Source organism: Helianthus annuus, chromosome 5, assembly GCF_002127325.2.
Source record: "Helianthus annuus cultivar XRQ/B chromosome 5, HanXRQr2.0-SUNRISE, whole genome shotgun sequence".
Taxonomy (NCBI): domain Eukaryota; kingdom Viridiplantae; phylum Streptophyta; class Magnoliopsida; order Asterales; family Asteraceae; genus Helianthus; species Helianthus annuus.
Window position 1 is genome coordinate 5,171,715 of NC_035437.2, and position 16,754 is coordinate 5,188,468.

The 16,754-nt window shown below is 35.2% G+C and overlaps 1 protein-coding gene across 1 annotated transcript; it reads right to left on the bottom strand.

The window, feature by feature from the left end:
• Positions 1–350: 350 nt before the first annotated feature.
• Positions 351–1,418, bottom strand: LOC110938459 (heat stress transcription factor A-7a). The gene is made up of 2 exons (XM_022180779.1): positions 1,083–1,418; positions 351–923 (listed from the first exon to the last, which is right to left on the bottom strand). Exons 1-2 carry the CDS (start codon positions 1,413–1,415, stop codon positions 495–497), a joined length of 762 nt encoding a protein of 253 aa, XP_022036471.1. The 5' UTR covers positions 1,416–1,418; the 3' UTR covers positions 351–494.
• Positions 1,419–16,754: the final 15,336 nt, after the last annotated feature.

The following is a 16,754-nucleotide window of genomic DNA, read 5'->3' on the forward strand; positions in this document are numbered from 1 at the left end:
TGTTAGATTCATGTCATGTTGGAAATTTACACCCCTAAGTTTATATCTCATAAAACAGGTATGTGATTACGCAATTCACTGTCGATTATCAAGGTTAAAATGTAAAAAAATACATTCGTGTTATGTTACATCTAAGGAATCATTCTTATAGTTGGTATGTCGACCCAAAAGTTATGTGTTTCATATATTAATAAAACAAATCATTGGTATTTCAAACTAACCGATCGTTTCAAAATCTCGTTAAATTGAATCTGATTTTGAAACGATTGAAGTGATACTTCTAAAAATGAACCTGGATATATTTCTTACTAATGAACCCCACGTATCAAATTCTAAATAAATAACGACGATTAGCCAAATATGTATTAATATTTTGTTAAATAAAACACATAAAACTAGAAGAAGAAACGTTAACATCGTTACTAAACTAGTTTAAAACCTTACATAAACACGAGTTCCAGAATACATCATCAAGCAAGTTAAATTTGATGTGTTCATTGCAAATTTGTGTTCACCTCTTCGGTCAGAATCTCACAACTTGGAGTAAAGCTTGATTCACCTAGCTCGCTTGTTTCGTGATTTTGTTGCCCAACCAAAGCCAAACCATTTGCGTCATTATCACTGCTTACAACCTCCTTATGAGAACGATGGTGATCAAAGATCGATTTCATAGTATTTGCTATGGCTTGAAGGATTTTTTGCTGGCTAGATATAGTGTTATCTACGTACGCTTTAAACGCATGTAACTCATCATCAACTTCTTTGGATTCACTCTCAAGCTTTTTTATTTCATTTTCCAATTTCTCCTTCTCAGATGAATTCTTCTTGTTTCTTCTCTTAATGTGCTTCAACAAACGTGGTTTTCCCTCTTGGAACCACTCGTTTGCATACTCGCGACGATCCCAAGAAACCTTCTTGAATCCCTAATTAATATATACATTCGTATAAAAATCGCTAGTTATGTTAATCTATTACAACTATTAGATGATTTAAAGATAATAGAGAAAGTGTTTGGTTTAATATTAAGTTATTAACCTTCACATTTTTGTGTAATTCAATAATTGAAAAGGTTAAACTCTTACATAATTGTGTACTTGGGTAATGAAGCTATCAAAATTATTACTCTTTGACATCAAAGGGAGGACATTGTTAATGAAGTCCACTTCATTCCAAATAGCAAAACTTGTAGCACCACCAGGAACTTGGTTCGGAACCCATGAGATGATGGAGTCGGTGTCTTTGTTACTAACCAACTCGTAGAGCTTGGTCACAAAATTAGGAGGCCGACCGCAGTTCCTTACACCCCTAACCGGTTCAGGCAACAATCCTCCACCAAAACAGTTGTCATCGCCGCTACTAGAACCCTCAGTATTGTCACTTACCAACACAATTTCCTCAACCTCCTTATCTGCCATGGAAAGTTTTTTGTATGCTAATAGGATTTGTTTTGTACTCTATTTATACTAAAATTTTTGTGCTTGAGGTGCAACATGATTTCTTTGCATGGGAGGTGAGAAAACTGTGGGATTTTGGTACGACCATCACAATTATGTTCAAGTATTTGAGGTACGGTATAATTCTTTTGAATGGGAGGTGAGGAAAATATTTTTCAAATATTTACTATTCAACTAGTATTAAGCCTCTGCGTTGCAGCGGTTGTCGTAAAACTGTGTCAAGTAGTATCAATGCTATACCATTATCAGCGATCACCAACACCGGAAAACTCATAAAAACAAAATAAATAAAAACGGAAAAAAATAAAGCCGAGCAAAAAGCAGACGTAAAATCTTTGAATTACGCACGCTCGTTGTAGAGAAATTAAATCGAAACATAAAACATAGAAAAAATAACTAAGTTAATCCAGGACCCGTGCGTTGCGACGAACGTGTCAAACAGAGAAAAATAGATGTGTTTTGACGAGCCAAACGGGAAAAATATACGAAAAATGTTGAACCCTACACGCACGTTGCGTTGCGTTAACTCACAAAATTTAGAACGAAACGAAAAGCTTGGGAATGATGAAAAGTATGGTGGAAAAAAATTGAAAATTAAAAAGAGTTGGGGTTAAATTGGAAAAGATGAAAAGCTTTAGATTAATAAGTAAAAAAACAAAGGGTCTAAATTGCAAAAGTATAAAAGTTTTGGGTAATATTATTAATAAGTAAAAAACAAAGGATATTAATAATTTATTAGATATTAGATTTAGATATTTATAATATTATTAATGTAAGACCCTAACTCGTAATTGACAAAAAGTCGTAGCGGAAATTTAAGCCATAAAATTTCTTTCATTATAAATACCTTAACTTATTTAAAATTTAACTTTAACATAATTCCTTCACATAGATCCATCAGTCGACTTATTTATTAAGTAAAAACATAGCTTATGTTTACTACATTATATACATCAACGTTCCCGTACAATCTCACTAGTGACTCGGTCCTTGATCTCTATCCCTTGAAGATCCTTCGTATCTCGTACTACCTGCGCTCACCACATGAAATTCATAAACATCAGTACGCATCATAAACATGTAAAATTCATTCACGTTTATTTTTCGTTCCGTTAACTCTTTACATTCCGGCTTTCCATCTGATCATACGACCCGCGGTGAGACTTCTTTGCTATTCCTGCGTTACACTTCATTCACCATGGCACGCCATTAGTAACATGACCATTCAAACATGTTAGAGCCATATATATAAGCATATATACAAGATCCTTTCTTTCATGCACAACAAATCCTACTTCATGGATAAGTACCTACACACGTATGTTCATACACATTTCATACCTACATACATACATGCATACATACTTACTTACATACATACATACATACAAGCTTTATTCCTTTGTGTACATTCAATCCCATTTAATACATATGTACATACTTTCATATATGTATAGTCATACATCTATTTACATACACCCGAAAACATACATGCAAACATAATCACATCTACACGTACATGCTTACATACTTACATATAGTTATATAATGCATATAACGTATTTAGATAGCCTTCACACAAGTTTAGAGTTGAAGAATGCGAAAAATATGAAAGAACCAGCAATTGGCGCAAGAAGAAACCAATCTGGCGCAACCTTGTGCCAGTTCTGGCGCAATACAGAAGACATCAGTCAGGGGCGCAACCTTGTGCCAGGGGGGCGCAACCTTGCGCCTGGTTCAGACCTGCAACTTTCAGCATGACGAATTTTTACAGTTTTGGTCATAACTTTCTCATTTCTTGTCCGTTTTACCCGATTCTTTTTCCTACGTGATCGTAATTTAATCCTCTATCATATGGACTTGAAATCCCACGTTCGGTTTAAGGAAATTCTTAACTTACGCGCTTTCGGCTTAATAATCATTTTCAAATAATTCGACCCGTTTATGTTTTCATCAAACCACTCATTTGTTTTAACCCAAAACATACATGAACATTATAACCATAATACTTTTATTTTATCCAGAGTTTCGTACTTGGGGTTTACGCACCCGATACCCGGTATTCATTAAACTCATTCATTCCATTTAAATCTACGAATCAAACTTTGTTACTAAAACCTCCACTTGCGCAAATGTATATCTATTAAACCAAACTCACATCTGAGTCTTTTGACTATTAAACCAAATCTCCGATTCCCGGATTGCGTACTTATGTGCAATTCTACTCATTAACCGGTTATACTACCATAGCCATTTCTTATACAACATTTCGATATAATCATAAGACCTCATTTTGACCCGTTTGGTCTACTTAGGAAAATTCACCGATTTCATTCAACTAAATCCATATTTCACATTATACATCATGTTTAATTAATTAAAACGCTACATTACTTGAACAAACTAAGAAGTGATTACGGAATCACTTACCTCGTGCATCCGGGTTCGTATCCGATTCTTTGTCTCCTCTTGACCCGTTAGCCTTTCGTGCTTGAGTCCGTCTTGACATGATTCTTGATGTTAGAACTGCTTAAGGGATCATCATCCTTGGTTCATGCATTCGATTTCGTGTCTGATTTCATAATCAATTCTTGAATTTCTTGTGAAGAGTTGAAGGAGTAGGGTTTCCCCTTCCTGCCCTCTGGTGCGACCCACACACCCACAAAACACTGGGTTTTAAATTTTTATCATACTTAATAACATATTTTACATGTTCTACCCCTCAAAGTTGCTTAGGTTGTCATTCTTGCATATTTTCTAACCCTTTTTTAAACTTCCTTTATTTATTTACAACTTAACTACTCATTTGAAGCATTTAAGCATTAAGATAAACATTTATGAAATTTTGGGGTGTTACAAGTCTACCCTCCTTAAAGGAGGTTTCGTCCCCGAAACCTTTCCCATCAACGGTATGTTCATTAGCAAGCCATAATCTTAAGAACATCACTTCTAGAAATTTCCTTTCCATTCTTACATCAATTCAACCCACCCAGATTTGTACGTATTATCCCTTTAACATCAAACATATATTCCATTTGACCCATTCATAACAGGTCAACTACATATACTTTACATTTCCATTCTTTATCAATTTCTTCTTAAATTTTCAGCTCATTACATTACCGTACTTAAACTAGTGTGTGCTAACTAGTAGAGACCTAGAGAGTCTAGTACCATAATTTACATTACAACAATTTGAATTTCATATGAACTTGCTAATACATTTCACTATAAGCATTAGTTTCACTTATTCCTGGAGTTCTATTTCTACCTCCTTACTCATTCACACTGCTTACTACATAAGCCTGAACTAAAACTTAATTAATCAACTTCTAAAAGCCAAGCCTTCCTTTTCATAACACATTATGTGCCACATAATTTTGTTCGGAAATACTTTTCAACCATAGCTATAATTTTTACATTCATATTTTAATAATTCGCTAAACTTACTTCTTTGGCGCAGTGCTTCGGCATGTAAGACCGAAACGGTCCTCTTCATTACCATTCATACCATCTTCCTGATTGACCTCATTCATCCGTGTAATGAGATTTCGCTCATGAGCATTCTTTCATTGACCTTGCTAGATTTATCACATCCCGATTCCTGCCATTCTCATTATAAAATTAGGGGTTAACACATTTCATTTGATTTTATTCAAACATGATGTTTATTAGACCACCTTATTTTCCTATTTATCCTTTCTCGATTTCTGTTTAAAACATTAGTGCGTTCAACCTGTTCAAAACAGGTCAACACATGATCATTACTTATCATGTAAATTTCTTTGTTTGACCCGTTAATGACGGGTCAATGCATACCCATTCATTTTTGCAGATCTTTAGCTCATTTGTCCTTTAAACCATTCTTGCATACAACGCATTTGCATAAATACATACATATATATATATATATATACATAAGTTTAAAAGCATAACTTGAATCATATTCGTTTCTTAGAATATTTACTTGCTTGGTTCGTACTCGCTTACAAATTCAAACCTTTCATTCTTATCAATCATTCTCACTTATTTGATTCGTACCTATTTGCCAACTCAAACTTTTCATTCTAACATTCATTCCCTTCTATGTTTCGAATCCATCTCGAGGATTCTAACATATCATTCATATCCTTTATTCTTTCTATGTTTCGAATCTGTCTCACGGGTTTAAACATATCATTTACATCTCTCATTCACATCTTTCATTCATTATATGTGTTGAACCCGTCTCACAGATTCAAACATATCATTTTCTGCATTTCATTCCTTGAATCCGTCTTGTGGATTCAAACATTCCATTCATGCCCTTCATTCCTTGAATCCTTCTCGCGGATTCAAATATTACATTCACACCTTTCATTCTTTCAATCCGTCTCGCGGATTCAAACATCTCATTCATACCTTTCATTCCTTGAATCCTTCTTGCGGATTCAATCGTTTCATTCATATCTTGTTGATCCGTACTTTATTACGGATTCAACATTCTTCATTCTTATCATTCATACTTTTCATTCTTACATAATACTCTCGGTTTCCTGAGAGTCTCACTACCCATTTCACCCGCACGCCCATCCGTTACCCAATTCTAACGGACATACCTGCGATAATTACCATGGTCTCACGAACGTCATATGCTTCTTGCGTACTGGCCAGGTGCGCAATTCACATACTAGTTCGTGCTTTCATGAAATCATCGCCTTATGTCCGAAGTAGTGGGTCCCAATTCGTGCAACATTTTTTTTAATCTTACCAAGACAATATCGTTGTCTTCCGTTTAATACTTACCCTCCCAAGGAGATTTCTTCCTCTTTATTTTAACACTGGTACCCATACATATTAATATTGTGTACCTGGAGTCCATCTGTCTATTTGCATCCTTGCCTGCCTTAGCATCCATCTTAGATTGCATTCACGGATCATCCTCTTCACACTTATAAGCTTACCTTGCACATACAAAACCGTTAGTTTCCTCATATAAATGCATACATACACGCTTTCATTCCATTTCTACCTTTAGATCTTGATCGAGTCATGGATTGTACGGGTTCCTTATCACAAGAGCACACATGTTTGAGTTCAAGCATTTCTCTTCTCGAGCTTGATTCACTCAAACCAGGGCTCTGATACCAACTTGTAAGACCCTAACTCGTAATTGACAAAAAGTCGTAGCGGAAATTTAAGCCATAAAATTTCTTTCATTATAAATACCTTAACTTATTTAAAATTTAACTTTAACATAATTCCTTCACATAGATCCATCAATCGACTTATTTATTAAGTAAAAACATAGCTTATGTTTACTACATTATATACATCAACGTTCCCGTACAATCTCACTAGTGACTCGGTCCTTGATCTCTATCCCTTGAAGATCCTTCGTATCTCGTACTACCTGCGCTCACCACATGAAATTCATAAACATCAGTACGCATCATAAACATGTAAAATTCATTCACGTTTATTTTTCGTTCCGTTAACTCTTTACATTCCGGCTTTCCATCTGATCATACGACCCGCGGTGAGACTTCTTTGCTATTCCTGCGTTACACTTCATTCACCATGGCACGCCATTAGTAACATGACCATTCAAACATGTTAGAGCCATATATATAAGCATATATACAAGATCCTTTCTTTCATGCACAACAAATCCTACTTCATGGATAAGTACCTACACACGTATGTTCATACACATTTCATACCTACATACATACATGCATACATACTTACTTACATACATACATACATACAAGCTTTATTCCTTTGTGTACATTCAATCCCATTTAATACATATGTACATACTTTCATATATGTATAGTCATACATCTATTTACATACACCCGAAAACATACATGCAAACATAATCACATCTACACATACATGCTTACATACTTACATATAGTTATATAATGCATATAACGTATTTAGATAGCCTTCACACAAGTTTAGAGTTGAAGAATGCGAAAAATATGAAAGAACCAGCAATTGGCGCAAGAAGAAACCAATCTGGCGCAACCTTGTGCCAGTTCTGGCGCAATACAGACATCAGTCAGGGGCGCAACCTTGTGCCAGGGGGGCGCAACCTTGCGCCTGGTTCAGACCTGCAACTTTCAGCATGACGAATTTTTACAGTTTTGGTCATAACTTTCTCATTTCTTGTCCGTTTTACCCGATTCTTTTTCCTACGTGATCGTAATTTAATCCTCTATCATATGGACTTGAAATCCCACGTTCGGTTTAAGGAAATTCTTAACTTACGCGCTTTCGGCTTAATAATCATTTTCAAATAATTCGACCCGTTTATGTTTTCATCAAACCACTCATTTGTTTTAACCCAAAACATACATGAACATTATAACCATAATACTTTTATTTTATCCAGAGTTTCGTACTTGGGGTTTACGCACCCGATACCCGGTATTCATTAAACTCATTCATTCCATTTAAATCTACGAATCAAACTTTGTTACTAAAACCTCCACTTGCGCAAATGTATATCTATTAAACCAAACTCACATCTGAGTCTTTTGACTATTAAACCAAATCTCCGATTCCCGGATTGCGTACTTATGTGCAATTCTACTCATTAACCGGTTATACTACCATAGCCATTTCTTATACAACATTTCGATATAATCATAAGACCTCATTTTGACCCGTTTGGTCTACTTAGGAAAATTCACCGATTTCATTCAACTAAATCCATATTTCACATTATACATCATGTTTAATTAATTAAAACGCTACATTACTTGAACAAACTAAGAAGTGATTACGGAATCACTTACCTCGTGCATCCGGGTTCGTATCCGATTCTTTGTCTCCTCTTGACCCGTTAGCCTTTCGTGCTTGAGTCCGTCTTGACATGATTCTTGATGTTAGAACTGCTTAAGGGATCATCATCCTTGGTTCATGCATTCGATTTCGTGTCTGATTTCATAATCAATTCTTGAATTTCTTGTGAAGAGTTGAAGGAGTAGGGTTTCCCCTTCCTGCCCTCTGGTGCGACCCACACACCCACAAAACACTGGGTTTTAAATTTTTATCATACTTAATAACATATTTTACATGTTCTACCCCTCAAAGTTGCTTAGGTTGTCATTCTTGCATATTTTCTAACCCTTTTTTAAACTTCCTTTATTTATTTACAACTTAACTACTCATTTGAAGCATTTAAGCATTAAGATAAACATTTATGAAATTTTGGGGTGTTACAAGTCTACCCTCCTTAAAGGAGGTTTCGTCCCCGAAACCTTTCCCATCAACGGTATGTTCATTAGCAAGCCATAATCTTAAGAACATCACTTCTAGAAATTTCCTTTCCATTCTTACATCAATTCAACCCACCCAGATTTGTACGTATTATCCCTTTAACATCAAACATATATTCCATTTGACCCATTCATAACAGGTCAACTACATATACTTTACATTTCCATTCTTTATCAATTTCTTCTTAAATTTTCAGCTCATTACATTACCGTACTTAAACTAGTGTGTGCTAACTAGTAGAGACCTAGAGAGTCTAGTACCATAATTTACATTACAACAATTTGAATTTCATATGAACTTGCTAATACATTTCACTATAAGCATTAGTTTCACTTATTCCTGGAGTTCTATTTCTACCTCCTTACTCATTCACACTGCTTACTACATAAGCCTGAACTAAAACTTAATTAATCAACTTCTAAAAGCCAAGCCTTCCTTTTCATAACACATTATGTGCCACATAATTTTGTTCGGAAATACTTTTCAACCATAGCTATAATTTTTACATTCATATTTTAATAATTCGCTAAACTTACTTCTTTGGCGCAGTGCTTCGGCATGTAAGACCGAAACGGTCCTCTTCATTACCATTCATACCATCTTCCTGATTGACCTCATTCATCCGTGTAATGAGATTTCGCTCATGAGCATTCTTTCATTGACCTTGCTAGATTTATCACATCCCGATTCCTGCCATTCTCATTATAAAATTAGGGGTTAACACATTTCATTTGATTTTATTCAAACATGATGTTTATTAGACCACCTTATTTTCCTATTTATCCTTTCTCGATTTCTGTTTAAAACATTAGTGCGTTCAACCTGTTCAAAACAGGTCAACACATGATCATTACTTATCATGTAAATTTCTTTGTTTGACCCGTTAATGACGGGTCAATGCATACCCATTCATTTTTGCAGATCTTTAGCTCATTTGTCCTTTAAACCATTCTTGCATACAACGCATTTGCATAAATACATACATATATATATATATATATACATAAGTTTAAAAGCATAACTTGAATCATATTCGTTTCTTAGAATATTTACTTGCTTGGTTCGTACTCGCTTACAAATTCAAACCTTTCATTCTTATCAATCATTCTCACTTATTTGATTCGTACCTATTTGCCAACTCAAACTTTTCATTCTAACATTCATTCCCTTCTATGTTTCGAATCCATCTCGAGGATTCTAACATATCATTCATATCCTTTATTCTTTCTATGTTTCGAATCTGTCTCACGGGTTTAAACATATCATTTACATCTCTCATTCACATCTTTCATTCATTATATGTGTTGAACCCGTCTCACAGATTCAAACATATCATTTTCTGCATTTCATTCCTTGAATCCGTCTTGTGGATTAAAACATTCCATTCATGCCCTTCATTCCTTGAATCCTTCTCGCGGATTCAAATATTACATTCACACCTTTCATTCTTTCAATCCGTCTCGCGGATTCAAACATCTCATTCATACCTTTCATTCCTTGAATCCTTCTTGCGGATTCAATCGTTTCATTCATATCTTGTTGATCCGTACTTTATTACGGATTCAACATTCTTCATTCTTATCATTCATACTTTTCATTCTTACATAATACTCTCGGTTTCCTGAGAGTCTCACTACCCATTTCACCCGCACGCCCATCCGTTACCCAATTCTAACGGACATACCTGCGATAATTACCATGGTCTCACGAACGTCATATGCTTCTTGCGTACTGGCCAGGTGCGCAATTCACATACTAGTTCGTGCTTTCATGAAATCATCGCCTTATGTCCGAAGTAGTGGGTCCCAATTCGTGCAACATTTTTTTTAATCTTACCAAGACAATATCGTTGTCTTCCGTTTAATACTTACCCTCCCAAGGAGATTTCTTCCTCTTTATTTTAACACTGGTACCCATACATATTAATATTGTGTACCTGGAGTCCATCTGTCTATTTGCATCCTTGCCTGCCTTAGCATCCATCTTAGATTGCATTCACGGATCATCCTCTTCACACTTATAAGCTTACCTTGCACATACAAAACCGTTAGTTTCCTCATATAAATGCATACATACACGCTTTCATTCCATTTCTACCTTTAGATCTTGATCGAGTCATGGATTGTACGGGTTCCTTATCACAAGAGCACACATGTTTGAGTTCAAGCATTTCTCTTCTCGAGCTTGATTCACTCAAACCAGGGCTCTGATACCAACTTGTAAGACCCTAACTCGTAATTGACAAAAAGTCGTAGCGGAAATTTAAGCCATAAAATTTCTTTCATTATAAATACCTTAACTTATTTAAAATTTAACTTTAACATAATTCCTTCACATAGATCCATCAATCGACTTATTTATTAAGTAAAAACATAGCTTATGTTTACTACATTATATACATCAACGTTCCCGTACAATCTCACTAGTGACTCGGTCCTTGATCTCTATCCCTTGAAGATCCTTCGTATCTCGTACTACCTGCGCTCACCACATGAAATTCATAAACATCAGTACGCATCATAAACATGTAAAATTCATTCACGTTTATTTTTCGTTCCGTTAACTCTTTACATTCCGGCTTTCCATCTGATCATACGACCCGCGGTGAGACTTCTTTGCTATTCCTGCGTTACACTTCATTCACCATGGCACGCCATTAGTAACATGACCATTCAAACATGTTAGAGCCATATATATAAGCATATATACAAGATCCTTTCTTTCATGCACAACAAATCCTACTTCATGGATAAGTACCTACACACGTATGTTCATACACATTTCATACCTACATACATACATGCATACATACTTACTTACATACATACATACATACAAGCTTTATTCCTTTGTGTACATTCAATCCCATTTAATACATATGTACATACTTTCATATATGTATAGTCATACATCTATTTACATACACCCGAAAACATACATGCAAACATAATCACATCTACACATACATGCTTACATACTTACATATAGTTATATAATGCATATAACGTATTTAGATAGCCTTCACACAAGTTTAGAGTTGAAGAATGCGAAAAATATGAAAGAACCAGCAATTGGCGCAAGAAGAAACCAATCTGGCGCAACCTTGTGCCAGTTCTGGCGCAATACAGACATCAGTCAGGGGCGCAACCTTGTGCCAGGGGGGCGCAACCTTGCGCCTGGTTCAGACCTGCAACTTTCAGCATGACGAATTTTTACAGTTTTGGTCATAACTTTCTCATTTCTTGTCCGTTTTACCCGATTCTTTTTCCTACGTGATCGTAATTTAATCCTCTATCATATGGACTTGAAATCCCACGTTCGGTTTAAGGAAATTCTTAACTTACGCGCTTTCGGCTTAATAATCATTTTCAAATAATTCGACCCGTTTATGTTTTCATCAAGCCACTCATTTGTTTTAACCCAAAACATACATGAACATTATAACCATAATACTTTTATTTTATCCAGAGTTTCGTACTTGGGGTTTACGCACCCGATACCCGGTATTCATTAAACTCATTCATTCCATTTAAATCTACGAATCAAACTTTGTTACTAAAACCTCCACTTGCGCAAATGTATATCTATTAAACCAAACTCACATCTGAGTCTTTTGACTATTAAACCAAATCTCCGATTCCCGGATTGCGTACTTATGTGCAATTCTACTCATTAACCGGTTATACTACCATAGCCATTTCTTATACAACATTTCGATATAATCATAAGACCTCATTTTGACCCGTTTGGTCTACTTAGGAAAATTCACCGATTTCATTCAACTAAATCCATATTTCACATTATACATCATGTATAATTAATTAAAACGCTACATTACTTGAACAAACTAAGAAGTGATTATGGAATCACTTACCTCGTGCATCCGGGTTCGTATCCGATTCTTTGTCTCCTCTTGACCCGTTAGCCTTTCGTGCTTGAGTCCGTCTTGACATGATTCTTGATGTTAGAACTGCTTAAGGGATCATCATCCTTGGTTCATGCATTCGATTTCGTGTCTGATTTCATAATCAATTCTTGAATTTCTTGTGAAGAGTTGAAGGAGTAGGGTTTCCCCTTCCTGCCCTCTGGTTCGCGACCCACACACCCACAAAACACTGGGTTTTAAATTTTTATCATACTTAATAACATATTTTACATGTTCTACCCCTCAAAGTTGCTTAGGTTGTCATTCTTGCATATTTTCTAACCCTTTTTTAAACTTCCTTTATTTATTTACAACTTAACTACTCATTTGAAGCATTTAAGCATTAAGATAAACATTTATGAAATTTTGGGGTGTTACAAGTCTACCCTCCTTAAAGGAGGTTTCGTCCCCGAAACCTTTCCCATCAACGGTATGTTCATTAGCAAGCCATAATCTTAAGAACATCACTTCTAGAAATTTCCTTTCCATTCTTACATCAATTCAACCCACCCAGATTTGTACGTATTATCCCTTTAACATCAAACATATATTCCATTTGACCCATTCATAACAGGTCAACTACATATACTTTACATTTCCATTCTTTATCAATTTCTTCTTAAATTTTCAGCTCATTACATTACCGTACTTAAACTAGTGTGTGCTAACTAGTAGAGACCTAGAGAGTCTAGTACCATAATTTACATTACAACAATTTGAATTTCATATGAACTTGCTAATACATTTCACTATAAGCATTAGTTTCACTTATTCCTGGAGTTCTATTTCTACCTCCTTACTCATTCACACTGCTTACTACATAAGCCTGAACTAAAACTTAATTAATCAACTTCTAAAAGCCAAGCCTTCCTTTTCATAACACATTATGTGCCACATAATTTTGTTCGGAAATACTTTTCAACCATAGCTATAATTTTTACATTCATATTTTAATAATTCGCTAAACTTACTTCTTTGGCGCAGTGCTTCGGCATGTAAGACCGAACCGGTCCTCTTCATTACCATTCATACCATCTTCCTGATTGACCTCATTCATCCGTGTAATGAGATTTCGCTCATGAGCATTCTTTCATTGACCTTGCTAGATTTATCACATCCCGATTCCTGCCATTCTCATTATAAAATTAGGGGTTAACACGTTTCATTTGATTTTATTCAAACATGATGTTTATTAGACCACCTTATTTTCCTATTTATCCTTTCTCGATTTCTGTTTAAAACATTAGTGCGTTCAACCTGTTCAAAACAGGTCAACACATGATCATTACTTATCATGTAAATTTCTTTGTTTGACCCGTTAATGACGGGTCAATGCATACCCATTCATTTTTGCAGATCTTTAACTCATTTGTCCTTTAAACCATTCTTGCATACAACGCATTTGCATAAATACATACATATATATATATATATATATACATAAGTTTAAAAGCATAACTTGAATCATATTCGTTTCTTAGAATATTTACTTGCTTGGTTCGTACTCGCTTACAAATTCAAACCTTTCATTCTTATCAATCATTCTCACTTATTTGATTCGTACCTATTTGCCAACTCAAACTTTTCATTCTAACATTCATTCCCTTCTATGTTTCGAATCCATCTCGAGGATTCTAACATATCATTCATATCCTTTATTCTTTCTATGTTTCGAATCTGTCTCACGGGTTTAAACATATCATTTACATCTCTCATTCACATCTTTCATTCATTACATGTGTTGAACCCGTCTCACAGATTCAAACATATCATTTTCTGCATTTCATTCCTTGAATCCGTCTTGTGGATTCAAACATTCCATTCATGCCCTTCATTCCTTGAATCCTTCTCGCGGATTCAAATATTACATTCACACCTTTCATTCTTTCAATCCGTCTCGCGGATTCAAACATCTCATTCATACCTTTCATTCCTTGAATCCTTCTTGCGGATTCAATCGTTTCATTCATATCTTGTTGATCCGTACTTTATTACGGATTCAACATTCTTCATTCTTATCATTCATACTTTTCATTCTTACATAATACTCTCGATTTCCTGAGAGTCTCACTACCCATTTCACCCGCACGCCCATCCGTTACCCAATTCTAACGGACATACCTGCGATAATTACCATGGTCTCACGAACGTCATATGCTTAGAAGTGGACATATATAAAATTAAAATTGACTATTATGGATAAAAAATGTGTTACTTACCAAACCTTAGAAGTGGGCATATATAAAATTAAAATTATGAATATGTATGTACGTCTAAATAAACTAAACATGGGTATAGATAAAATAATTTAATAAACAATTAACGATAAATCCCAAGCCAAGATCAAATATGTGAAATGACTCTTGAGCCAAAATTGAGTTTTAGCTAGTAGACCTCAAAACAAGCCGATCAACTCGAGCTTGAACTCGAGATCTTTAAAGTTAGAAAAGGTTTGAAATTCATATCCGTCCCATCAGTATGTAATATCATTCCAAACTCACTTTTTCCTCTAATTAATAAGCCACTCCAAACCTCCATCTCATCACATACTTTTCTTTTTATTATATGTATATCTAATTTACTTAATGTATTTAGATTTAATGTATTTGTTTAGGGTTGTGTACTTGATTTAAACCACTGAAAACCACAAACTAATCTTCCTTCGGATTGGTAGTCCGGTATAGGTGCAAAATCAAGTTTTTTTTAAAGAAGTTCCAGTTAGGGTCAAGAGGGTCAAAATCCGAGTATCTCAATCACCGGTTCAGGTATGAAACCGAGTTTTAAAGAGAGAGTGATCGAGTTGTTCGAATCTGGTTACAATTGTTTTCAGTTTTGTAACTGAGTTGGAACCGGTTTCAAATCATAGGGTATTGAACCGATTAATACTCTACGGGTACGGTCATGGTCACGTATCGGGTATGATATAACTGGGTATAAAAACCGATTTTAGGTTTTTTGGTCGGGTATAGGGATCCATACATAGTTTTTTTTCCGCCCACCATTATTGTCCGGTTTAGGTCCCAAGGAACAAGGCAAGACTTACTTGAATTACTAGCCCAAAGGTTTGGGCCCAATTCACGATTCACTTTGGAACTAACCTAGCTGGCCACCTCTAACGTTACACTCTTTGTCTAATTATTATTATTAAAAAATTAATTAACTACAATGATGTTTTGTTTTTCAGTTTGATTATTTCAGTCTAGTTAATGTCGTCTCTAGACTAGATCATTTGAAAATGGTGGTTGAGAAGGGACATTTGGAGGCGACATATGTATACGGAATAAATTTTTTTTCTTTCAGGCGGGAATCAATCGAGTCAACAAGTATTAGATCTTTTGAATTCCATGAAATATTCAAGATCAAGGCATTGGAATGTGAGAGAGTGTAGAGATACGATTGATACAATGTTAAGTTAGTGGATTAACAACCCGATTACTCTTAAAAAGTCAACACATAATGCCAGGAACAAGATTACGTCAAACGTTTTGAAAGAAGGGCTTGAAGTTTAGAGGAAGATAGTGAAATTTCAAGTTGTGATACATGTTTATGGTGTCACGAACTAGTTTATTTTTGTAGGATCATAAATGTTATTGTTTAAAACTTTAGATAGATAATTGGACTTATGTGTTATTAGATTATATCATTCTCAGTTATTAAGAATTAAATAGGATATTAGATTTTAGGGTTATTGGATTTTATCACCCCCAACTATCGGCCTTTGGCCGTTGCTACCCGCAACTAACACTTTGACACCCGACACCCCTAACTTGACTTTTTGTTTGCAATGGCACCACCCAGTTAAATCTGCACTAACTTGGTTTGTTTTTTATCCGACGTGTCACAATTTTGCTGAGTTGGAGATGATTACGTGGTGTTGATGTGTCATTTCCCTCATCTCCTTCTTTATAACACATAAAGTCCCATAAAAACCCTAATTTCCTCACAGGTTCTCTTCTCATCTTCTGTCGAACCATTGACCTTCATCCTCCATCTCACCATTTAATCATCTCCGCAAACAGCGTCTTCACCATCGTTCACCATCAGAAGTTATTCGAATCTACATATCATCATCTTCAACATGATTTTCACCATCAGAAGTTTTT

Bases quoted from the DNA above. Each gene is read 5' to 3' on its own strand.
- LOC110938459 (XM_022180779.1), bottom strand. From the start codon at position 1,415: ATGGCAGATAAGGAGGTTGAGGAAATTGTGTTGGTAAGTGACAATACT. The intron at 924-1,082 runs GTAAGAGTTTAA...TATATTAATTAG, and splicing joins TTACCCAAGTACACAATTAT to GGATTCAAGAAGGTTTCTTG.